Source organism: Dioscorea cayenensis, chromosome 16 (assembly GCF_009730915.1).
Source record: "Dioscorea cayenensis subsp. rotundata cultivar TDr96_F1 chromosome 16, TDr96_F1_v2_PseudoChromosome.rev07_lg8_w22 25.fasta, whole genome shotgun sequence".
Classification (NCBI taxonomy): domain Eukaryota; kingdom Viridiplantae; phylum Streptophyta; class Magnoliopsida; order Dioscoreales; family Dioscoreaceae; genus Dioscorea; species Dioscorea cayenensis.
In genome coordinates this window covers 1,706,885-1,731,453 of record NC_052486.1, presented here as the reverse complement: position 1 = coordinate 1,731,453, position 24,569 = coordinate 1,706,885, and the positions used below count along the sequence as shown (strand labels likewise).

At 34.3% G+C, this 24,569-nt stretch overlaps 3 protein-coding genes across 10 annotated transcripts; 1 reads left to right on the top strand and 2 right to left on the bottom strand.

The window, feature by feature from the left end:
* Positions 1 to 4,007: 4,007 nt before the first annotated feature.
* LOC120279376 lies at positions 4,008 to 4,755 on the bottom strand. The gene has a single exon (XM_039286309.1). The coding sequence runs from the start codon at positions 4,523 to 4,525 to the stop codon at positions 4,064 to 4,066; it is 462 nt and encodes a 153-aa protein (XP_039142243.1). The 5' UTR covers positions 4,526 to 4,755; the 3' UTR covers positions 4,008 to 4,063.
* A 954-nt stretch (positions 4,756 to 5,709) lies between these two features.
* LOC120279467 (putative disease resistance protein RGA3) lies at positions 5,710 to 12,844 on the bottom strand. Of its 8 annotated transcripts, none has more exons than XM_039286400.1 (10): positions 9,629 to 12,844; positions 9,471 to 9,523; positions 8,972 to 9,295; positions 8,783 to 8,864; positions 8,544 to 8,673; positions 7,606 to 7,699; positions 6,848 to 7,250; positions 6,666 to 6,743; positions 6,419 to 6,552; positions 5,710 to 6,248 (listed from the first exon to the last, which is right to left on the bottom strand). In XM_039286400.1, exon 1 carries the CDS (start codon positions 12,752 to 12,754, stop codon positions 11,603 to 11,605), a length of 1,152 nt encoding a protein of 383 aa, XP_039142334.1. In that variant the 5' UTR covers positions 12,755 to 12,844; the 3' UTR covers positions 5,710 to 6,248; positions 6,419 to 6,552; positions 6,666 to 6,743; positions 6,848 to 7,250; positions 7,606 to 7,699; positions 8,544 to 8,673; positions 8,783 to 8,864; positions 8,972 to 9,295; positions 9,471 to 9,523; positions 9,629 to 11,602. The 8 variants fall into 8 exon arrangements, with proteins under 8 accessions (XP_039142334.1, XP_039142337.1, XP_039142333.1 ...); XM_039286403.1 differs by having other exon boundaries at positions 6,848 to 7,160; XM_039286399.1 differs by having other exon boundaries at positions 6,848 to 7,699; positions 8,544 to 8,700.
* A 9,148-nt stretch (positions 12,845 to 21,992) lies between these two features.
* On the top strand, positions 21,993 to 22,928 carry LOC120279144 (pentatricopeptide repeat-containing protein At3g28660-like). The gene is made up of 3 exons (XM_039286010.1): positions 21,993 to 22,315; positions 22,370 to 22,464; positions 22,675 to 22,928. The coding sequence occupies exons 1-3, from the start codon at positions 21,993 to 21,995 to the stop codon at positions 22,926 to 22,928; spliced, it is 672 nt and encodes a 223-aa protein (XP_039141944.1).
* Positions 22,929 to 24,569: the final 1,641 nt, after the last annotated feature.

Here is a 24,569-nt window from a genome sequence, read left to right as displayed (position 1 = left end):
CAGCTTATCTGTACACTCATATCTGTTTCTTTATTGTATCTTGTTTGAAGTAGTGTGAGAACTTTGATAAAAGTTTAGGACAAGCATTTAAATTGTTTCAACTCTTGTCTAGATTTAAGTTGTAATTGTCATGATTAGGCAGGTAAATACTATTTTCGTATGCAAGAGGTTTTTTTTTAAGTGGTGTATCATAATGTTCAAGTCAAATGATTTTCAATATCACCTACAATGCTTTAATCTATGAATGCCATGTGGATTTATAGACAGTGTAGGCAGATGAAAACATGTTCATTTTTCCTTTCGTTTAGAATCAAGTGCAACTCTAAGAATATATGATGGCCTAGGATTCTGTTGTAGTTTCTGATGAAATTTTCTTTAAGTTTGGTTCTTTATGAACAGAACCAATATTGTGATGTTGATTGCTCCGTGATTGTTAGGAGTTAGGATATCCTTTGTTTCACCATCCTATTTTAGAAAATCAGGATCTTTATATTTTTGAGTTTGTCTTTTAATCAGTCAATATTTAATGTAGTTTATGATAAACACAAGCTTATGTTTATTTAGTATTTAATTATTAATTTGAGTTAAAATAGGATTATCGTTTGAATATATTTATATACTTTGAGTTTGCGTGTTATTAATTTAAGTCTTAGTAGGATCTGATTTATATGGTCTATGACTCAACTCAATATACTACACCCTCCATGCTAACTTTGTATGTGACAAGTTGTGGCAGTCTGGTGAGCCTAGTGTTATGTGTGGTGTGTATTCATCAATCCATTATGGTGTGAGAAGTTTGTTCTGCTTCGTGCTTGTCTCATTATTAATATATTAGTGTGTGATTAATAAAGTTATTTGTTGCCTCCCATCCTTTTTGCTTCTAACAATCTTTCTAGTATCATCTGTTAGAACATGAAAATTAATCTCTGGGTATAGTGTCTTAATCATAATAGTGTTTTTATTGTATTTTGAATGCCCATTAGTTTATCGAGAGCATACACTTAGAAAGTTTGATTCTGTTGGGGATGGATTTGAGGTTTTTGTATGCGGTTGTATATTTTCGTGTAACTTAAGCTCATGTGGGAGCTCAACTTTCTTCAACCAAATGCAAATAATTAGCTTATTTAATTCTTATTATATAACATCCTGTATTCATGGTTCATTTCCATTCTGCTGATAATTCAAACTTTTTGGTATATATGCACACATGCCATGAAGATCTGTCAATTACAATTTTTCAGTTTCCTGAATATCATAGGTTAGAATATGATAGACTGTACCATGCCCATTGTCTTCAATGCATTAATTAGCTTATTCTGCAATATTTTTGGTATTGGAATGCCCATTATCTTTAATTTTATTGTGAAATGCCCATTATTGAAAGTAATATTTTTCACAGAAAATCGAGAAAAAAGAATCATCAGAATGAGGAGAAGAAAGAGCTTGTCATGTATCAGCAGAATAACAAATTGTTTGTTGTTGGAATTTCTCAGTTAGCCTGGTCATGGAAAGTGTCCTGTTGCCAGGTTTCCCAATGGAGCTCATCCTTCAAATTTGCTTTCTCTTTCGCAGAAGTATACTTTGTTTTACACATTTGGGCTTTTAATGGGAAATATAATCCTAAATGTTTCACTTGCCTGCTTAAATCTGTTTATTCAACCAGCAACCCACTAAAGTGATAGAGACTAGGTGCCTGCCCATCTTTTTATCTTCTGTATGAATAATGAATATTTTTTAATTAGTATTTCTAATTTTTTAACTGCCTAATTTAAGACATGTTTAGTTTTAGTTACTGTTATCTGAAAGCTTCTCTATTCTGAGTCCTTCTGTGTAAGTAGGATTCCATGCTTATTCACTGTGGCGTGTGGACCAATTATGATTTTCTAAGCATCCATATTCACAAAGGAATGTGTAAAAATATCAAGATTATGTGTTGTTAGTGTGTTATATACTCATTTACTCAATCATCTTGATATGGATATTCACACATATTTGAAGTTGTTTGGCAAACTGTGTCAACTGGGGAAAAAAGACCTAGATCTATTTTTTTGCCTTAGTGATGAACTCCCCTTGTCTCTATCAGCATATATTGTGAATAGAAGTACCACCAATGTAAGCATCTTATTCTGTTGGTTAAATCAAAACAACCTCTAATAATTATGTCTGACTTTAGTGGAGTTATGATGCCAATGAAGAAGTTTACATGCTAAACTACATCAGGAATGGTCGGCAGGATATCTCAACACACTGGAATCATTTGGATGCATGGAGTAGACCACTTACTACGTAAACTAGTATCACTCCATGTTAGAGTATTTGCTTATTCATGCAAATTGGCTTGCAAGAAATGCATGCTCTCTTTCTCTATTTTTTTTTTTTTAATCTGTTTGCCTGATTGATTCGTGAATGTGAATTTCGTGCTTTGTAGTTATGTTTAATAAACTAGATTCTGAACATGTGATGCACAATAAGAATTTATGCTTTTCCACTATTATTGGGCTGTTCCAGGTGATTCCCTTAACGTGATAGCAATGAACTTTTTTTTTTTAAGGGAAGTGTTATGTTGATAGGCCATGCTTTACAGAAATGTGATAAGAATGATGTTGTTCCCTGAATTAAAGACCACAACTTTTGTTTAGTGGATAGTGTTTGGTTGAATTGACATACATCATGCATTTCTTCTGCTAATTATCCAGGATTTTTTCCCCTCTACAATGAATGGCAGTTCTTCTTAGTCATAATTTTGGAGTGTATAAATTTTATATTACAAAGTTAAGTTTTATAGATAATGCTTGAACCAGATAAATAGAAATTAGAGAATGTTAGAACTTTTTTTTTTTCCTGTGTTTTTTACTGAAAGTTAAGATTGTGGGAATTTTGGTTAAATTGACATAAATTATGCATTTATACTCCTAATAATCTTTCTTCAGTGGCTGTTGTTTTCATTTATAGTTTTAAACAAATAAAAGCAATTAGAAGAAATAGTAAACTGAAGCCACTGAATGTGCTGTATTGTTTTGGGATGATATGTCAATGCAGGGGAAAAGTTTTATGAATTTATTCTGAAAGTGCAAGTTAATTACTTACATTAATATCATAGGCCTTTTATCATTAACATGGGTATAAGATATATATCATTTAAAAATCTTTATATATATATATATATATATTTTATTTATAGGTAGTAAAAATTTAAAATACAAAAGCTTATGTAAGAAACAAAAAGAATTACATATTAAAGATATGAAATTTCGAACTTTGCTGTAACACAATGTAAAGTACGTAAATTTGTGGGATACGCTCATTTATGTCCTTTACTATTAAAGTATGTTTTGTTAATGTATTTTTGTTTTGAAAATGACACGTATACCCCTAAAGAAATATAAGTTTTGTATTTTTTTTTTAAATTTATGATATCATATATATTACATAGATATATATTGACAATTTAGATAAGTCCGCACACTCTCTGATGTGTCTTGTTTGATACGTCTTAATCATGTATTAAAAGAGAATCTATATATATATATATATATATACATACTAGAGTAAATGACATTGTTGGCCTTATTTGCTCATGTTTTTCAAAAGCCAATGAAAATTTGATTTTTGAGAAAGGCGATGTCACTGGGAACCCGAGACAAACACGCGTGGGAGGCAGCTCACCACCGAACTGTGCCCTCACCTTACGCGAGATGGGGATTGAACTCGAAGAGTCACGCTCGATACTCGAGGCGAAAATTTGATTCTTAACATAATTATCCAAAATTAAAATATAAAATTTATTCTTTAAAAAAATAAACGAAAATTATTCATTATTTTATTTACAGTCTGAAAACACAAACATACACACATATACATACAAATTACAAAAAAACTAAAGAAAAATAAAATAAAACAATCTCTCTCTCACAAGCCCACACACATACAACATCTTCCTCTCCTTTTTTTTTTAATACTTTTTTATAATAAATAATTAACAACAAAATATAAAAGCACTCCACAAATACACACAAGAACACAACAACATTTATTTATTTATTTTTAAAAAAAGGAGGAGAAATTAGGGTTTGGATGCAAGAGAAGAAAAGACACGGCTTGGAGGTGGAGGAATGCACCTGGAGATCTCTGCACGAACGTTTGCATTCGATTTGTTCCTCTCTCTGAATCTCTTGATGTAATCCTCCGCCCTCCAATCAACCCCATCCCCATCCTCTCCCTCCGCCGCTGTCATCGCCGGCGGCTCCATAATGTACGCTGATCTCGGATTGATCTCCGGTTCTACCGATCTCTTGCTGATCAACGCTTCATCGAGACTCATCAACGACGTTGCCGCTGCCGTCGGAGAGCGAGCGGTTCTCGTGCGTGCGCTGGCGCGATCTCCGATGATTCCGAGAGTGAGGCTGGCGATGCAGAGGGATGATACTCTGACGATGTTCATGGCGATCTTGCTTGAATTCTCACATAGCGATGTGGCCTTGCGCCTATTGTTGTTGTTGTTGCTGCTGCTGCTCTTCGCCGCCATGGTTTCTCTCGCTTGAGCTCTCTCTCACTAGTTCTAAACTTCAAACTATGTAGCCTTGTGCGTTGCCTTGCGTTCTAAGTTATCATATATATATATATATATAATATTGAGAATATGTAATCTCAGAACATACGTAGAAAGTCATAAAAAATAGAGAGCCAGAGAAGATGGGAGATAAAAAAACAAATGAGGACATAAACTGTTGAATAAATAGGGCTGTAAATGAGCCGAGCTGAGTATCATCAGCCTCGAGTATAGTATTCAAAGGCTCGAGTTTGTTTGAGCCATTTTTTTTTTGTGCTCGAGCTCGGCTAGCTGAAAAGCTCAAGTAGCTCGAACTCGAGCTTGTTTAAGTTTGATTAGCTTATATACAAACGTATTTTTGTAATTTAATATAGTTTATATAATTGTGTATTTTTATAATTTATATATAAATAATTTAATATTTTATATATAAAAAGTTTGGTTTAGGCTCATGAGCTCCCATGTTCGAGTATTTTTGAGCTTTGAGCTCGGCTCGTTAACATAAACGAAGCAATGTCACTCACTGAAAAAAATTGAATCGAATTCGAGCATTAACCGAGCCAATCTCGAGTAGCTTGGCTCATTTACACCCCTATAATAAATAGTAAAAAGAGTTGTACTGATAGCCAACAGGTGAGTATGTTATTTTCTATTGGGTTTTTAGTTAAACTGTAGTGTTAATAGAAACCAAATTTAATGGCTGTGATTGATTGAATTACTTCCATTGGGGATATAGATGTCTAAAGAAAGACTACATGCGAGCTAATGGAAGTTTGGGAACTACTGTTAAGGTCATGTACATCTCACATAGAAGATCCTGTGAAACTGTATTTTTTTTTGCACTATTGTTGATGAACCCTCCAGTTTCTGCTTTTTGGATTTCAAGAGCTATATTTTTCCAAAAGAGAAACATATGACTAATCATGCGAATCAAGAAAGATAATGATGGTGCTTTGGAATTAAAAATGCAATCATTTCTTCGAATCCAAATCTGCCAAACAATTGCTTTGATGAGCAAAGAGCAAAATGGCCTATATAGGTGTCCAAGTCTCTTGTACCAAACATGCCAAAAATCTGCCATGGAATTGGGAGTTATGTTTTTCCCTAAGGCCCTCATGAAATGAATCCATATATACCTTTTGCAATAGGAGTCAGGACAATGGATGAATAAATGATTTAAAGTTTCAATCTCTGCTATGATAAGAGTACATATGTGTGGTTGTTGGCATCTTAAAATTACAACCTCTAGCAAAGAGATTAAAACTGTTTGATAATCCCCTTGATGGAAGTACAAAGACATAATTACAAGATAAGATACAAGTAGAAATAGGCATCCAGATTAAAACTGATGGACATAAAACAATTTAACTCCCCCTATTTTTGCATTATCTAATGGTAAAAATCAAAACTGCAGTAAAATCCTCTTCCCTCATATGCTATTTGGCATGTCATCCATATATACCAGCAAGACTCAGTTGAATTCAAACTCAATATGCATGCAAGTTTTTAATGTTGTTCTACATCTCATTATCTCGGTCATCCTCAATATATGTGTTTGCTTCTTTATCGATGAGCTTCGTCTTGGTCTTGATCATGTGCGTTAGCATAGGATTCATTTCCATCGATTGGTTTGAATTGTAGCGAAGGAAATACGCCATAGCTTATGCAGTTGCTCATATATCATACCTCCTAGTTGTCCCTGTTGTTTAATATCAAATCGACATTTCATTATTAATCAGGCCACATTTTGATCCGCACACACATGAACAAAAATAATATGCACAAGTTTTGTTACATTAGTTTCAAAGGGAAAAAACAAAGCTATTCAGAGCAATAGTATATAGAGTAAAGAAGGGAAAAAAATCATACCAGTCATTGTACTTGTCTACATCTCATTCAACTGCTTCAAGCTTATTTCAAATCAAGTTGAATAACAAAGTAATTAACTTGAACCATGAAATTGTTATATGCTTGAGTCGTTATCAAGCCACATATCAATTTGCCTGTGAAAATCAATGCAAACGAGCAAACTAGCTTTGTGATAAGCTTACTTTCTATTAATAACATAAACAAATGAATAAATAAATAAATAGTTAAAGACAAATTGAATACCTACCAGTAATGCATGTTCACAACTCATTCTTGAAAGGTCCAAGTCAAATTGAAACAACAAATTTCATCCTCCTAATCTCCACTGTCATAAGCCATTAATTGTACATAAAATTATTATATTTCTGATAAACAGATAGGCACTAATTATCACAAAAAATGAAGATATCCTGAGTAATTTATGCATACCAGCCAGTCATGTCTTCAAGAAAAGATTGGTTTCCATAGGAATATGGCTCTTTGATGCACTTCAAAATTTCAAATTAATACAATTTAACTCCCCTATTTTTGCATTATCTAATGGTATAGATCAAAACTGCAGCTCAATGCTCTTTCCTCAGATGCTATTTGGCATATAATCCATGCCAGCAAGACTCCGGTTGAATTCAAACTCAGTATGCTTGCAAGTTTTAATGTTGTTCTAACATCTCATTATCTCGGTCATCCTCAATATGTGTCTGCCTCTTTGTTGGTGAGCTCTGTCTTGGTCTTGATCATGTGCCTTAGCATAGGATTCATTTCCATTGATCAGCTTAAATTGTAGCAAAGGAAATGTGCCATCGCTTACGTAGTTGCACATATATCATACCTCCTAGTTGTCCGTGTTGTTCAATATAAAATATTCATTTCATTATTGACAGCCCATATTTGGATCCAAACTCACAAGAATAAAAAGGATACGTGTAGGTTTTAATACATTAGTTTCAAAGAGAAAAAAACAAAGATACTCAGAGCAGTAGTATATATATATAGAAGAAAGACACATCTATGTTATTAATCCTTAAGAAACTGTCATACATTCTTGCTCAGAAAACTAAGTAAAGAAGGAAGCCGATAATTAAACAAGTGTCCTGCTATTCTACCAATCTCCAAAACTCATGATGTGAATTGAATTTATTATACCGTAACAAGCACAAGGAGGTCATCAAGTTTCAAGCTCATCTTACCGTGTAAATTAAAGAAATCAGCAAGAAGAAATACCATTTCTTGATATCAAACGTCACATATTTGGCATACAAACAGGTTTATTCACCTTCCCTCCTGTGAAAAACAATTGTACAGTGAACACATACAAATATCACAATTCTGAAGATACCATACAACTATAACAAGTAATGAGCTTAATTCCAAATCAGACAATAGATTAAACAATAATTCAAACAGATTGAATACTGAAAGATCAAAGATGCAATGATCTGTATATATCTAAGTCATTCATGTCCACAATTTATATCTTTGGTGCTCTAATTGTAATTCAAGATTTTGAACTGCTATGTTTCTGTGCTGCCTAAAAACATACCTATCATTAAACTCAAAATTATCATACATATAAATATATATATAGGATAAGATCAGTTAGTCGCATTACCTTCGGGAAAAAAAACAGAGAAAAGAGCACTGAGAGATACCTATCATTAAACTCAATTTTCTGATATCTATATTAATTCCTCTAGGAAAAAAACTCCTAAAAATTAACTGTTCAGAAATATAGGCAAAGAAAGAAATTAATTAATTCAATCTGCATAAATAAGGAGAGTTTTGGCACAACTCTCAGAGAAAATTTCAAAGAAAGAAAGGCATGCCTTGCTCCCCTGGACATGAATTCCTCAATAACCATCATCTCAAGTTGAAACTAGAAACCAAGTAATTTGTACTCCCAAACTATCATGCAGTTGAGTCATAATAAAGTCACATATTTGCCAAGAAAGAGTTGCTTATCAACCATTCCTCCTCTGAAAACAAATACAATAAACACAAATATCATAATTCTAAAGATATAGCAAGCTTATAGTCTTGAGCTTAATTTACAATAATAAAATTAGAGAAGCAATGAGGCATATATATACATACCAGTCATTTATCAGGGGGAAAAAAGATACCATACCAGTCATTGTACTTGTCCACATCTCATTCAACTGCTTCAAGCTTAATTCATCTCAAGTTGAATAACCAAGTAATTTGAACCATCAAATTGTTATACACTTGAGTCATGATCAAGCCACATATTAATTTGCCTGTGAAAATCAATGCAAACCGGCAAACTAGCTTTGTGATAAGCTTACTTTCTATTAATAACATAAATAAATAAATAAATAAATAAATAGTTAAAGACAAATTGAATACCTGCCAGTAATGCATATTTACAACTCATTCTTGGACTGTCTAAGTCAAATTCAAATAATGGATTTCATCCTCCTAATCTCCGCTGTCATAAGCCATTAATTGGGCATAAAATTATTATATTTCTGATAAACAGATAGACACTAATTATAACAAAATATGAAGATATCATGAGTAATTATTTACGCATACCAGCCAGTCATGTCTTCAAGGAAAGATTGATTTTGTAGGAATATGGCACTTTGATGCACTTCAAATTAATACATGCTTCTATCCTCTGTATAAGGCTAAAAGAAAAGGTGCTTGCCTGAGGAACAATCAGTGTGAGCACCCCCCTTTCAAATATCCCTCCAGTCTCTAGTGTTTGAGCACTGCATTCCGAATGCAAGAACAAGTAATCGTCATGAGGCTTTTTGTGCTGTTGGAGAAAAGAGATGAGCCAGTCAAAGGGACTACTGTTCTCTAATTCATCATCATAAGCCTTTTGACGATGTTGAATATGTTTTCTCACCACTCCTGTGAAAATTAGTAAAGTGAACTCACAAATGTATCACAATTCTAAAGAAAGAATTAGCTAGTGATTGGTTTAATTAATTCCAAATCATCAAATAGATAGATAAATAAATAAATAAATCAAACCAGATTGGAAAAAATAAGAAACATGCAAGATTAGAGACGCAGAGAACCATACCAATCATGACGCCTACATCTCATTAAACTTCAAGATTTCATCCTAGTCCTCATCTGCATAGGCCAAATTAAGAGGTAAACATCGTAATTCTCGTAAACAATAAAGGCACTTGCAAGATACAAAATACAGAGAAGAGATCTCAAAAGTCAGATACATACCAGTTGTGTGGTGTCTTCATCAAGGTTGGTTTGGTAGGAAAATGGTTCCTTGGTGTACTTTAAATACATGCTTCCATTCTCTGCATAGGCTTCCAAGCGTGGAACTTGCTGGAGGAAACACCAATATTGGGGACGCCCTTTTAAGCATCCCTTCAATGCTTGGGCACTGCACTTCAAATGCAAATGGAATCGATTGTTGTGATGCATTTTGCGTTGTTGGAGGAAAGAGATAAGCCATTTAGGGAGACGATCATCCGTTTCATCAGTTATCTTCAAGCTCTGCAAAGACTCAAGCTTTTCAACACAGTCCAACATTGGGCAATCTCTGACTCGCAATTCTCTCAAGGTAGGTAGATCAGAGATCCTTGAAAGACTGTGAGCTCCTCTAATCAGCAATGTTTGCACATGATTCAAGCCTCTTGGAAGAGCTTTCAGCTTGGGGCAGCCACAAATGGCAATTTCCTGGAGACGGGGGAAGTGTATTATCTTGATAGATTCAATCTCGTTGTCTTCCTCTCCACTGACCAGTGACCATTGCTCCCAATTAGTCATTTCCAAGAGCATTAAGTATTCAAGCTTAGGGAAGGCACTGGCTGCAAGTTTTCCATTGCCCAGAAATTCACAGCCGATTGATATAACTGAAGTTGCCCCCTCGATCCTTAGATACTTGAGTTGGGGCAGTTGGCCAAGTTGGGGAAGCTGAGGCCAGTTAGAGCAATGAACAAAATGCAAAGAAGTAAGTTCTGGAAGAGCTGTACTGATGGAATTGGCTGACATCCACTGTGGATATTTCTCACCAAAAAAGTAATGAATTTGTAGACGATCAAGGCATGGTGGAGGGCATAGCTCATCAAAGACTTGTACGATCCTGTTCATCTCTTGTTGATTACATCCACCACTGTCAGGTGTGCAACTAAGCGTAATAGTTTTGAGACGAGGCTTGTTTAAAAGCACTGCAGTACTTTTACTTGCTTTCTCTAACTTGTCTATTTCAAGGTAATGAAGATTTTTAAGCATTTGTAGATCTTCCATGTTGCACCCCTCTCCTTCATCATGCACAGTGTCTTCAACAATAAGTCCTGCCACATAATTAAGATGTTCTAATTTCCCTATTCCCTTTGGCACATAATTCACAGGAGTCTTGGCAAGATTAAGTCTTCTTAAATTGCATAACCTAGTTATGGTTCTTGGAAGGATATGCAAAGCCTCACAACCACCAAGTAACAAGAACTGCAAGTTGATGAGATTTCCCAAAGAATCAGGTAGTTTGCATATTTTTGTTTGTTCCAGATTAAGAAGCCTTAAGTGTACTAAATCCCCAAAATTGTCGGGGATGTTCTCAATTCCAACTCCATGGAGAACCAATAACGCAATTGCTTAAAGCTTCCAATCATTTGTGTGGCCAAACTTGGAGGGGTGCATAACTGTAGATTTCTCAGGTAATCAAGTTGTGGAATGCTCACACTCTCCCTGTTACTTGAAATTGCCAAACGACGTAATTTTATCATAAAACCGTTGCTTTGTGATGCTTCAGGATCTCCTGAAAGACTTTCACCACATGTTAAAAATATAGCAAGGGCTCGCAATAAATCATGCATTGTACATTTATACATATCAACATAATAAGGATCAGGTTGTAAAAAGCTCCTTCTAATCAGATCCATGTAATAGCCTTTCGCGACATCCTCCATTGATGCATCTCCATTTGGTTCTATGAAGCCTTCTGCAATCCACTCACAGACAAGATTTTGATCAAACAAGTCACAATCACGATGGTTGAGGGAGCAATAAAGGAAACAATGTTTTAGTGCTGAAGGTAAGGCTTCATAGCTCAAGTATAGCGCTCCTTGGAGCTCTTCTGGAAGTCCTGTAATAGTCCAAGCATTACTGTTAAGCACATTCTCCCATTCTCTTTTATTTTGGTCTTTTGTTATAAGAACACCCGTAATGGCTTTTATTGCAAGGGGATGGCCATCACAATTTCTCAACAATCTGCATCCCTACATCCTTCATTCTCTGAAGCTCGCCCTCATCATTATTTGTGAAAACTTTCTTGCATAGCAATTCCCAACCAAAATTCAAAGGTAGTTTATTGACATTGTGAATATGAATTGCCCCCATTTTTATAGCAGTGTTCCTATCTCTTGTTGTAACCACTACCCTGCATTTTGTTGTTGTTCTCTCAACTGGATTTTTGATTAAATTAATCCATACATCTGCATCCCAAACATCATCCAAAACCAAAAATAAGTTCTTCCCATGTAAAACATCACAAAGTATTTTTTGTAACTCTGCTATTGTTGCTGCCTCTCCACAAGTACCTCCAGCATTTCTTATGAGTTCCTTCAGCAAGTCAGCCCTTGATGTGTAAAATTTTGAAACACAAATCCATGATTTCAACACAAAATCATCATTTATCTTGGAATCATGATATATCAATTGTGCTAGAGTGGTTTTGCCGATACCCCCCATGCCAACAATAGCAAAGAGGCGGCATTTCTGTTGATACTGAGAGACTAATAATTCAACAAAACTGTTAGTAGCATCTCTAATATCCCAACCCACAATGTCAGATTCTGGTAAGAAGGAACTTTGGCGATAAGAAGCTTCATTCATGACATATGCATCATCACTACTTGATTTAGAAAAAATTAAGAAATTAAACTTATCCTTATCCTCAGATATCTCAGTTAATCTATCATTCAGACTTTTAATTTTATCAGCAATCTCATACTGAAATGGCACACTGCGCACACAAGAGAACAGAGGAAAGTTACAACAGCGTACCCGTGTTGAGGCAGTAGCACTTGACTCAGCCAGCTGATCAATATGATGATGATCATCTTGCAAGAGTACTCCAGTGCCTTGTATTATGCAAAGATCAATGATGTCATCGGCATCGTACATGAAATCTTTCAGCTCATTGACCCATAATTTGACAGCCTCCTCGTCTTGTTGTATCCTTCTCCTCTCAGCATCTTTGAGCACGCATGTGATCCTCTTCATCCTTCGCTGAAGCTTTTGGAGTTCATCCTTGACGCCTAAAACCATGATGGCCTTCTCTTCAATGACATTAGCCAGCCTCTCCACCAGCTTTCCAGCAAAAGCATCCACTATCATCGCCATTGTATGTATTGCCTCACAACTCTCTCAACAATTTTTCTCAACAAATTTTTTTTAAAGCCTCACAAGAAAGATTCTGATGGGTGGAATATATAGATGACAAGCATATAGATATAAAGAGTGACCAGTGAAGTTCAATAATATAAAGAGTGGCTGAGTGGGTCTCACTTGCTCAATTATTTGTGGGGTTGCCAGGGCACTAACCAGTAACCAAGCCACAAGAAGTTGCAGGATATGACGTTGGGATTTACAAAAATACTTTTTTGAATTTAATTTGTTGGTTTCTTAATTATCTTTATAATGTGTATAAACTATAAATATAATTATGTACAAAAATATATTGTAAAAATATAGATTTAATTAATAAATAATTAAAACCATAAATTTAAAATTTTAAAAAAATATATAAATAAATGGTGTAATTCCTTGAATAGTCCTTTTTTTTTTTAAATATCATTTTAGTTTTTTTATTTTAAATTATAACCTTCTAATTTCTCCACTATTTTAAGTGAGCCATGTTAGTTCTTTTTTTTCATAGTTTATGATTAGAGTTTAGGGAGACTAATATAGTTGAATTAAATAGTAGAAGGACAAAAAAAAATTACAGATTCAACTAAAAGAGTAAGTTTGGAAAAGTACAGTGATTGTTCAGGTAATTATATCCTAAATAAATATATAGTTTTTCAATTTTGTATGAAATATTAAATATATAAACATATACATATAAAAAAGTAGTAATGTTATTTCTTATATTATCTCATCATTATTTTTATTTTTTGAAAAAGTGAATAACCCACATTTGCAAACAAGGGATAAAATAAAGCAGTCAACCGAAGGTGGAGACTGACAAGATACAACACCAAAAAGCAACAGAAAAATAGAGAAAGACAACAAAAGCCCACGGGGGAACACAAAGAGGTGGCCCTAAGCTCTAAGGGACTAGGGCTCTACAAAGAGAAGATGACGACATGCCTCACTTCCTACTCAGTTGGTCTTTCTTTGCTTGAACCTGAGAGATGTCCCAGGAACTCTAGACTACATTTGGCGGTCATGATTGAGCCTTCTAACCTAGCTTTTTTTTTTTTTTACTTTGGAGTTGCATCAATCCACAAAATCATTATGTAAATGGCTTTGACAATGATAGGAGAGAATGCAGAATATCTATTATTAAAGATGTGTGCGTTATTATTAGATAATGATAAATTAACAGGGTGTATGTGTGTGTATGATATATGCAATGAAATATATAAGTTTGATTATCGAGTTAATTATGCTACCTCGGTGTGGGTTTTGATAATATAGCCTACAAACTAGGTATCAGGTTGAGTTTGTACATTTGACTTGTTTATTAAACGAATTGAATGTGGGTTATGAACTCGATTGGCAAACCTATATTGTAACCCGGGGATTTTTTTTTTTTTTATATATGTGGAAACCACATGCAATAGAGAATAATTTTGAACTATCAATAGTTGGATCACGAGTATTGATTTTATAAAATTCGTTGAAAAATAAGTAAAATCAAGTTAAAGAAAAAAAAAAGTAAAAAGAGAAAAAGAAAAAGGGTATCAAAAGCAAAAACGAAAAGGGTATCACATTCGTTGATATCATGCATGTTTATTCCCTCTTTGCCTAAAGCCACTCACAGCATGATTTTGCCTGCCACAGAGCACGTTCATGCATGGCTCAAATGGAAAAGAAGTGCCTTCCACCTGCTTTTCAAAAGGAACACTAATCAAATGTTATATTTTGCTTTTATAGTTGGCATTTGATTAGACATTATGATTATCACGATCTACACTCCTTTTCTAGATATTCTATTTACTTCCCTCTTCAAAAAAATCTTTGCAATTATGATTAATTATTTCATTATAATTTTTTGGTTTTTTTTAATACAATGTGTTTGAGCAGAGCAGTGACCAATTATACTTAACCAAACTCTGATCAGTGATAAAATTCAAGCATCGATTTATGGTTGAAAATTACCAATCTTATAAATACTGATCTATAAATTTCCACAAATTTTTTTAAACAGCGATAAGCACCACCCACTTTTAAAGGTGCCAAAGGGATAAGCAGGCACAAAAATGTACCAGTTATAGTGATGTAACGATTTTTTAGAAATTTATCATGTGAAGCGAGCCAATGAGCAGGCCAATGTAGATTTCCCACATGTGCCCGCGATGATACATCAAGGATAATAACCCCATAATTAATAAATTCCTCTTACCATGCAACCCTGGAGAGGTGAAGAATATGACTACTCTCACAAAAGACCCATACTAGAACCCAGTATATAATAACTCAGTTTAGTTGTTCAAAATCCTCTGGACATACACGTGTTAGGGCTTTCATCATCAAGTTGGACCAAGTTATTAAATTACTATGTAATTTATAAAACATCGTAATTAATGCACTATCGTAGTTGTATGTCTCTTGACAATTTCTTAATAGAGATACTTATTGTTTTTATAGAAATAGAATAAAATAAAATAAAATACAAAATCTATGTTATTAGAATGGAATATAGAAAGGATAAAAAGTTTCATAAAAAATATTAAAATCGCAGTTTAATACAACCAATAACAGAATTACAGAAATGATCATAAGGGAAATAAAAACAACTCCTAATTGATTAGTCTTCATCCTCTTGACTAAGCAATGCATCACCAAATCACAACTACTTGACGTTAAAATGAACAAAAAAAGGTGAGTTTGATTGCAAACTCATTTATCTAACTTTTTTTTTTCAAATTTTTATATAATTTTTACCCTTTCAATTTTTTTTAAAATTTTTATAAATTGTATGACCGTAGAGGAACTGTTTACCGATCTTTCCAATAAATAAATAAACACTGTTGAGGAGCTAACAATACTCTATGACTACTTCGCGACAAGGTTTGTTATTGATTTTTAACGCGGTTTGCACATAAAAGCTTTTGGCCAGAGTATCCACAGTCCTATAGTTTCATACAACTCAAAGACAAGATAACCATAAAAATTGTAAGGAAATAAAGCGATCCAATATGTGCAGCGGATAATATAAGAGTAGTCAAAGAACACAGGAAGATAATCCAGATCCAGCAGATAGACAGATAATCATCAATGCAAACAAAAGACCATAAGCGAAAATAAATAACACAAGGATTTATGTGGAAACTCACAAAAGGGAAAAATCATGGACGCACACAATAAAAAACAATTCATTATGTAAAGAAGAGGAAAAATACAAGAGAGACTTACAAAGATATGAAAAGGAATCCGAAACAAGGAGTCTCACCGAAGAAGTAATCTGGAACAAATAAGAGCACTTCAAAGAAAAACAAGATTCCTACCTTTCTAAGAAACTCTCTTAGAAAAACCCTAAATTAATTTTGGGTGGCTAATATTTATGTAAATATATAAATAAATATTCAACACCCTAGAAAAATAAAAATAAAATTAAGGTTATATATATAACTATCTCTCCAAAAAATATAAATAGACTCTTGGCTTTTCAAGAATCCTTAGACAACACATAGGTGCCCCTATAAATAAAAATCAAATTTCTCCAATGAAAAATTATAGACGAGAGAAATGCAAACAAAAAAATAGTTGATAAAAACCTTTACGTAATGTTTGCCAATAACAACTTATTGCTATTAAGTAACACAACAATATAGGATAGGACGTAAGAATGCATTAAATAGTTTGGGAGTTTTATTTTTCAAAAATACTTTCGTATATGACTATAATTACAAAGCTAAATCTATTTTTAAAATACAAGTTTATTTTACAAAATAATAAAATTCAAGCCAACAATCTTTAAGTTTATTGGCACCAAATCCTTGCCTAAGATATTCATATCCTATCTAAAATAAAGGTTTGAACCTCAGCTCACGTAGGGTGAGAACACAAATGTGTTGAGAGTAAAAATCTCAACTCATTTATGATGAGAACACCGATGTGCATTGTTCAGGATCATTTTTGAGATTATCAAACATCTTTTTCAAATGTGGATGCGGTGTTGGATGTTATCCAGACTCAGCTCAACCAACCTAGCTTGGGAAGATCAGACTTTAAAACTTGGAAGCTTACCACTAATGGTACCTTTTTTATCAAATCCTTCTACAGGTTCTTATGTGATAGAGGGACAAGATGCAATGCCACTCCGTTCATTTTCAAAGGCCAATGCCCAAAGAAGATTAATGCCTTCCTTTGGCTGGCTTGTGATAACAAAATTCTGACCCTGAACAACCTGTTTACCAAGGGCTGTAACAAATTAGCCACGGCCACCTGCATTCTTTGTCATGGAGACATTGTATAAGTGAATCACCTATTCTTTAAATGTCTATGTGCAACCTCTGTTTGGAACCACTTTGCTCTTAATTATACTTGACTTCCATAGAGCTTCTGAGGAAATTGATGCAAAAGCCTCATTGCCGAGCATAGAATTGCGTGCTCCTTATTAGCTAGGGCTATTATTTGGTTCATATGGCTAGCTAGAAATGACTGCATGTTCAATTCTATCTTATTGTCATTTCCTGCCTTGTGTCTTAAAATTTGCCACATGTTTCTTTTCTTGGGTGGATGCGATTCTCCCTCGCCAAGAGGTAGAAGCTTGAGGAACCGTTGACTGCTGCTAGACGATGTATTCAAGTCTCAAGGCCTTTTACGCGCGAGGAACGTAACCCCGATGAGAGTCTTGACCATTTGGCCGGCTAGTTTTTCCTCTGGTTTGTTGCTCCCTATTGAGTGGTGGCTTTCCCTAGAGCCTTCCCCTCTCTCTCTTCTCTCGGGTTCGCTGGTTGTTTTGGTTGTGGCTTCTCGTTGTCTCTTGTTAGTAACTGCTAGTGGCTTGTTTTCGTGTTTTTCTTGTTCTTTTGTTATCCACTCTTTTTTTTGCCAAGATGAGCGGTCTAGCCGCTAAAAAAGGAGGCGGGCACAAGCCTTAGCGGAACAAGTGGGAGCAGGGCCCGTGTACACATGGGTGCAGGGACCACCCGCACACAACCACTACTCACATTCCCAAAAATGTGCCCTCACCCAAAATTCGAACTCTCACAACTTGTGAAGGGTTCTATTAGGGACCCGACTACCAATAGACCACTTGGACGTTGTATTTGAACTCTCTTATAATGCATTTTTGGTTTATTCATTGTTTTGAAAAAAAAAAAGTGTTGCAACCAAAAATTCCATACCTATGCATGCCCATAACACATGAATTGTTCACATTTAGTTAAAAAAAAAATCCAATAATAGAAAAAATATATATATATATATATATATGACCATTTTATAATTGTATGTAAAATGTGAAATACACAAAAATCTACATATCAAGACATTAAAAGCATTTCTTTTTGTTCATATAAAATTACTATTTACCCCCTACACTGTTTAAAACTTCCCAAACAACCCCTGTAAGTTTTGAATACCCAAGACAACCATTCCTTTATCATTTCACTTCCTTTTTACCCCTTGTAGGTCATTTGGACTGGGTCCATGTTGTGAAATTTCATCATTGCCCTTAAAAATGGTGGGAAAAAAACAGTCCAATCACATCAAGTCTAACATTTATACATTTTTTTTTAAAACAAACTTTGGAAGACTTTTCACCATGTCATGTCCATGTTTCCGTTTAAAATTATACAATTTTTTGTTTAAACAGAAATGTTTCCGTTTAAATTTATCAAGTTTCTGTTTAAAATGTTATGTCTCTGTTTAAATGTATCCAGTTTCTGTTTAAAGAGAAATGGTTTTAGTAGATATTCGGATTCTACGAGCGTATCCGTTCCACCTCAAGGCCACCTGAAGGTTTAGGAGGCCTTCCTTACTTGTTAGACCAATTTAAAGTTTTATCATTGCATGTCGGACAACGTTTTGTAGGCGTTAACCATTTAAAAAACTCATTTCACTACCACGAGTGCAGACATAATAGTAGATCTTGCAAAGAAATTATCGCCAACTAAGCATAGAGGATAACTTATATTCGTTACATACGTTTGCCACAAACTATCGCGATATTATCAGACATTTAGCTCAGTTATTCGTGAAAAATCGCTTTCCATAAATAAACGCAAATTTAAAATGAAACGATGATATTTAAACAGAAACATAGTTGTACAAGTTAATTATTGATTAATTATACCAAATTCCTCTTAAAAACTTATGTTTTTTTTCTCATCTATCCTTATCATGTCCATGTTTTTCTTTTTAAAATTATACTAGTTTTTTGTTTAAAACGAAATGTTTCCATTTAAATTTATCAAGTTTCGCTTTAAAAATGTTATGTCTCTGCTTTAAATTTATCCAGTTTCGTTTAAACGAAATGATTTTTAGTAGATATTCGGATTCTACGAGCGTATCCGCTCCACCTCAAGGCCACCCTGAAGGTTTAGTAGGCATTCCTTACTCGTTAGACCAATTTAAAAGTTTTATAATTGCATGCTCGGACAACGCTTTTGTAGGTGTTAACCATTTAAAAAAACTCACTTCACTACCACGAGTGCGGACATAATAGTAGATCTTGCAAAGAAATTGTCGCCAACTAAGCATAGAGGATAACTTATATTCGTTACATACGTTTGCCACAAACTATCGCGATATTATCAGACATTTTGCTCGTTATTTGTGAAAATCGTTTCCATAAATAAACACAAATTTAAATGAAACGATGATATTTAAATAGAAACATAGTTGTACAAGTTAATTATTGATTAATTATCCCAAATTCCGCTTAAAACTTATGTTTTTTCTCAGCTATCCTTTGTTTATATAAAAAAAAAAATAATAAATTAATTAAATGTATTTCCTAATTTAAACAAAATATTTAAAATATTCAAATCTTAAAACTAGCCGAGATTACAGATCTCAAGGCAGTATAAAATGCACAAATCTCAGGATTAGCCGAGAACACCGATCTCGAGGCGATCCAAAATATTCAAAATACACAAATTTCAAGACCAGCCTAGAGCACCAATCTCGAGGCGATCCAAAATATCTAAAATACACAAATCTCAGGACCAATCGAGAGCACCGATCTCAAGACGGTCTAAAATATTAAAATATCAGGACCAGTCAAGAGTACCGATCTCAAGAAGGTCTAAAATACTCAAATCTCAGGATCAGCCTAGAGCACCGATCTCGAGACGATCCAAAATATCTAAAATACACAAATCTCAGGACCAGTCGAGAGCACAGATCTCGAGACAGTCTAAAATGCTCAAACCCCCAGATCAGCCGAGAGCACCGATCTCGAGGCGATCCAAAATATCCAAAATACACAAATCTCAAAACCAGCCGAGAGCACAGATCTCGAAGCAGTCTAAAATACTCAAATCTCAAGATCAGCCAAGAGCACCGATCTAGAGGCGATCCAAAATATTAAAAAAATACACAAATCTTACGACCAGCCAAGAGCACAGATCTCGAGGCAGTCTAAAATGCTCAAACCCCCGGATCAGCCGAGAGCACTGATCTCGAGGCGATCCAAAATATCTAAAATACACAAATCTCAAGACCAGCCGAGAGCACAGATCTCGAAGCGGTCTAAAATACTCAAATCTCAAGATTAGCCGAGAGCACCGATCTAGAGGAGATCCAAAATATTAAAAAATACACAAATCTTACGACCAGCTAAGAGCACAGATCTCGAGGCAGTCTAAAATGCTCAAACCCCCGGATCAGCCGAGAGCACCGATCTCGAGGCGATCCAAAATATCCAAAATACACAAATCTCAAGACCAGCCGAGAGCACCGATCTCGGGGCTGTCTAAAATACTCAAATCTCAAGATCAGCCGAGAGCACCGATCTAGAGGCGATCCAAAATATTAAAAAATACACAAATCTCAAGACCAGCCGAGAGCACATATGTTGGGGCAAATATATATAATGAGTAAAAAAATAATAATAATAATAAAAATTTTTAAATAAGATGAAAGATAAAATCAAATAAATCAAATGATAAAATGTATATATACAAATATAATAAGATAAATTTTTAAAAAAAAATATATGTATAATAAGAAATAAATAAATCAACTCAGATAAATATATATATATATATATATATATATATAATTAAAATAAATAATCTGATAATCTGATAATATATAAATTACTAAATAAATAGATAAATAAATCAAATCAAAATCAAATTAGATAAAGATAATATATATATATAATCAAATAATATAATCGAAATCAGATAAAAAATAAATAAATAAAATAATAATAATAATAATAATAATAATAATAATAATAATAATAAAAATATATAATAATTAAAATGAAATAAATCAAATGAAATGATAATAAAAAAATAATATATATATATATAAATAAATAAATAACTAAATAATAATAATAATAATTAAAAATAATAATAAATAAATAAATATAAAAAAAAATAATAATAATAACGGTTAAAAATAAAATAATAATAATAATAAAAAATAAAATAAAATAAAAAAATAAAATAAAATCATCAAATAAATAAAGTAAATCTAATCAGTGAACTATATATATAATAAAAATAAAAAATAAAAAAAAATAAAAAAAATTAATAAAAAAAAAATTCGTTGTGTTGAGTCATGGCCCCCCACGATCAACACGTTATCTTCACAACCGCCCCACCGTTCTCACGAACGATCACTCTTCATCCAACCGTTCTGGGTATTTTAAAAGGAGAAGACGCGAGGAGAATGGGAGGGGGAAGAAGACGAAGAAAAGAAGAAGATCGTTTACGAGAGAGGATTGACGACGAAGGAGCGAGAGAAAGAAACAAGAAGAAGACGGTCGAAGGAGAAGAGCGAAGGAGAAAGACGAAGGAGAAGAGGAAGGTCTCTATTCTGTTTTCCCTCTCCAAACTTATATTCATACATACATACATATATATATATATATATATATATATACAAAGAGAAAAGAAAGTCGCTGCCGCCGTTGTTGCTGCTGCTGCCTGACGCCGCCGTCGTTGCTTGATGCCTTTGTCGCTGCCGCTACCTGAAGCCATCGTTGGTGTTGATGTCGTCGTTTGATGTTTTTGCTGCTCGCCACTGATGCTACTGTCTTTGCTGCATGTCGCTGTTGTTGCTTGCCGTAAGCCATCACTGCTGGTGGTCTTGATGATGAACCTACGAAGACGAAGAAGAAAGAAGAAGGAACCAGAGAGAGAAAATAAAAAAAAGAGAGACAAACGAACCAGAAAGAAGATTGAAAGAGGAAGAAGAACGAAGAAGAAGAAGGCGAAGGAGACGAATGAAGAGATCCGGGCCAAAGAAGATAAAAAAGGAAGACGAAGAATGGAGAAGAAGAGACGAAGACGAGGTCACCCTCATTGCGCTCCTCTCGGTGTCTGCGCATTCGTCTGACAACTTCTCTGGCGACACCGTGCACCTTCTCTTCTTTAAGCTCGGCCTCCCATTCACTGCCGCATCATGCAATGCCACGATGGATATGTATGCCAAGTCCAGTAGAATGGATGAAGCCCGGAAGCTTTTTCAAAGAGATAAAGGACCCTACGATTGTCTCATGGAAAATCATCCTCACTGGCACGCTTTAGTGGAAAGGTTTGGCAGGAGGTGCTTGATTAAATGCTTCAGAGAAATGACGTCACCTGGACATTAATGATAAAGGCTTGCATCGAAGCAGGACGTTCCAGAGATGCTTTCGGCTTCCTTGGTGAGATGTTTGTTTGATGGTGTGCACATGGTATGGCTCAACCGTGTCAGTATGTGCTCGCTCCTCCCAGCATGCTCGCAGACCGGAAAACCTCACGATCGGCCGCTGGCTCCACACCCATTTCATCAAAACAACAAGCTTTGCTGATAATTATAAGGACCATCTTCTCAAATTGAACACTGCTTTGATTGACTTGTATGGAAAACGCGGAAGAATAGACATGTTGCTGTCCACATCTTGTTGTCCAACATGTTTGCAGCTTCCCAGAGACACACTGAGGCTGATGATCTCCGGATGCTAGTGAAGAATAGAGTGATTCAGAAGATTCCTGGAATGAGTTTCATTGAGATCAATGGCATTGTGCACTGGTTCACTGCAGGTGATGAAACACACCCTCAAACGGGTCAAGGATCGAAGTGCCTACATCTATGGAAGGGGTGCAACAAAAACGTCCCGGTGGTGTTGCATGCTCTCTGCTCCTGGAATGGAAAAATGAAGCTCGAGAAGCATTGAAAGAAGCTCATCCTTAGAATCCAAAAAGAACTGAGAATTTCAACAAAGAACCAAGGATGTGAGATTGGTGCAAAGTACATCATCCCAAAAAAAATAATAATAAAATAAAAAATGATGATTTTGAATTCTCTTGGTGTCGGCAAGGAAAGAAAAAAAAGAAAGCAGGATATAAAAATAAAAAATAAAAAATAATAAGAATAAAATAAAATAAAATCAGTGTATATTGATGTTGACAACGGGGAGTTAAGGGTGACAGTCGAAGAGTTACAATAAGAGTTTGGTTTAGTTCTGCCATAACCAGGCAATTTGTGAAATGACATATTAAAGTGATCCAGTGCATGCATATTCACGTGAAAGTGATCCAGTGTATGCATATTCGCATGAAATATATATATATATATATATATATGATGTAGAAGCAGGCAAGGTGTGTTGTGAGATGAGAGAGATAGAATGAGAAGCATGCATATGAAAGTGATCAAGTGCATGCATATTCACATGATATATATATATAAATGATGAGAACTTGAGAAGCATGAAATGCTAGCATGCATACGTGTATGATTCACTTTAAAAAACTGGTCCCACCATACACATGGACATGGATAAATATGAAGGAGTAGATGAGATGCATGCAATGGCATGCATGCACATATATATACTTACCTGCATAACTCATTAAAAATGAAGAACCTAAAAGGCCGGTCCCACCATATACATGGGGATGACAAGTATGGATATATATATATATATATATATATCAATATATATGTATGTATGTGTGAGTGAGAAGCATGCATACTCATGAAGAATTCAAAAGTCTCTTATTTGAAGAAGCCATGCATGGCATGCACGGTTTTAGAGTTGTTTCAAAATAATCAAGGGATGTGGGGCCCATCATTGACCAAAAATGCATGGTTTTAGGATCAATTTTAATGTAATATATATATAACATCGAAGGACATGCAAAAAGATGATTCTAAGATATGGCTCTCAAGAATAATGATGAGCTAAAATCTTATTAAATCAAGTACATAATTCAAATATGAGCCAGAGAGGGTTTATGAGTTAGTTCTGAGTTGGTAAACTTGGATGATGTATTCATTGCAAAAAACGTAGCTTGCATTCAAGGAACATGAGACCCACCATTGCCTATGTATGCATGTATGTGAAAGGAAATAAAATGAAATAAAAAAAAAGCATAAAAATGAGGGGCATGTTATTGTGCATGCATGTGCACGTGAACTAAAGAGAAGAATTTAAAAGTGGGCTTCACCATGATGCACATGGGATAAGCATGGATTAATATATATATATATATATATATATTTTGAGAAATGATGTTCATTTGAGGATGCATGAACCGGTTGACTCTTTCATTATATTCATGGACTACATTTAATGTTGCACATGCATTGCAACTTTGAAGCTTACCAAATTTAGACCCAAATTAAGATTGGAGTTATGTAAAATGGATGCATCAATCCAATGCGGTGAATTCATTCCAAAGCAATGACAAGACACAGGCAGCAACAGTGACATATATATATATATATATATATATATGTATATATAAATTATATGTTTATATATAAAGGATATAATGAATATATATATATATATATATATTAAATAATAAAA

Excerpts from the sequence above, each read along its gene's own strand:
- LOC120279376 (XM_039286309.1), bottom strand. The coding sequence starts at position 4,525 with ATGGCGGCGAAGAGCAGCAGCAGCAACAACAACAACAATAGGCGCAAG.
- LOC120279467 (XM_039286399.1), bottom strand. The coding sequence starts at position 12,754 with ATGGCGATGATAGTGGATGCTTTTGCTGGAAAGCTGGTGGAGAGGCTG.
- LOC120279144 (XM_039286010.1), top strand. The coding sequence starts at position 21,993 with ATGAAGAGATCCGGGCCAAAGAAGATAAAAAAGGAAGACGAAGAATGG. Across the intron at positions 22,316-22,369 it reads GTGGAAAGGTTTGGCAGGAG|GCTTGCATCGAAGCAGGACG; the intron begins GTGCTTGATTAA and ends TTAATGATAAAG. Across the intron at positions 22,465-22,674 it reads GGTATGGCTCAACCGTGTCA|CTTCCCAGAGACACACTGAG; the intron begins GTATGTGCTCGC and ends ACATGTTTGCAG.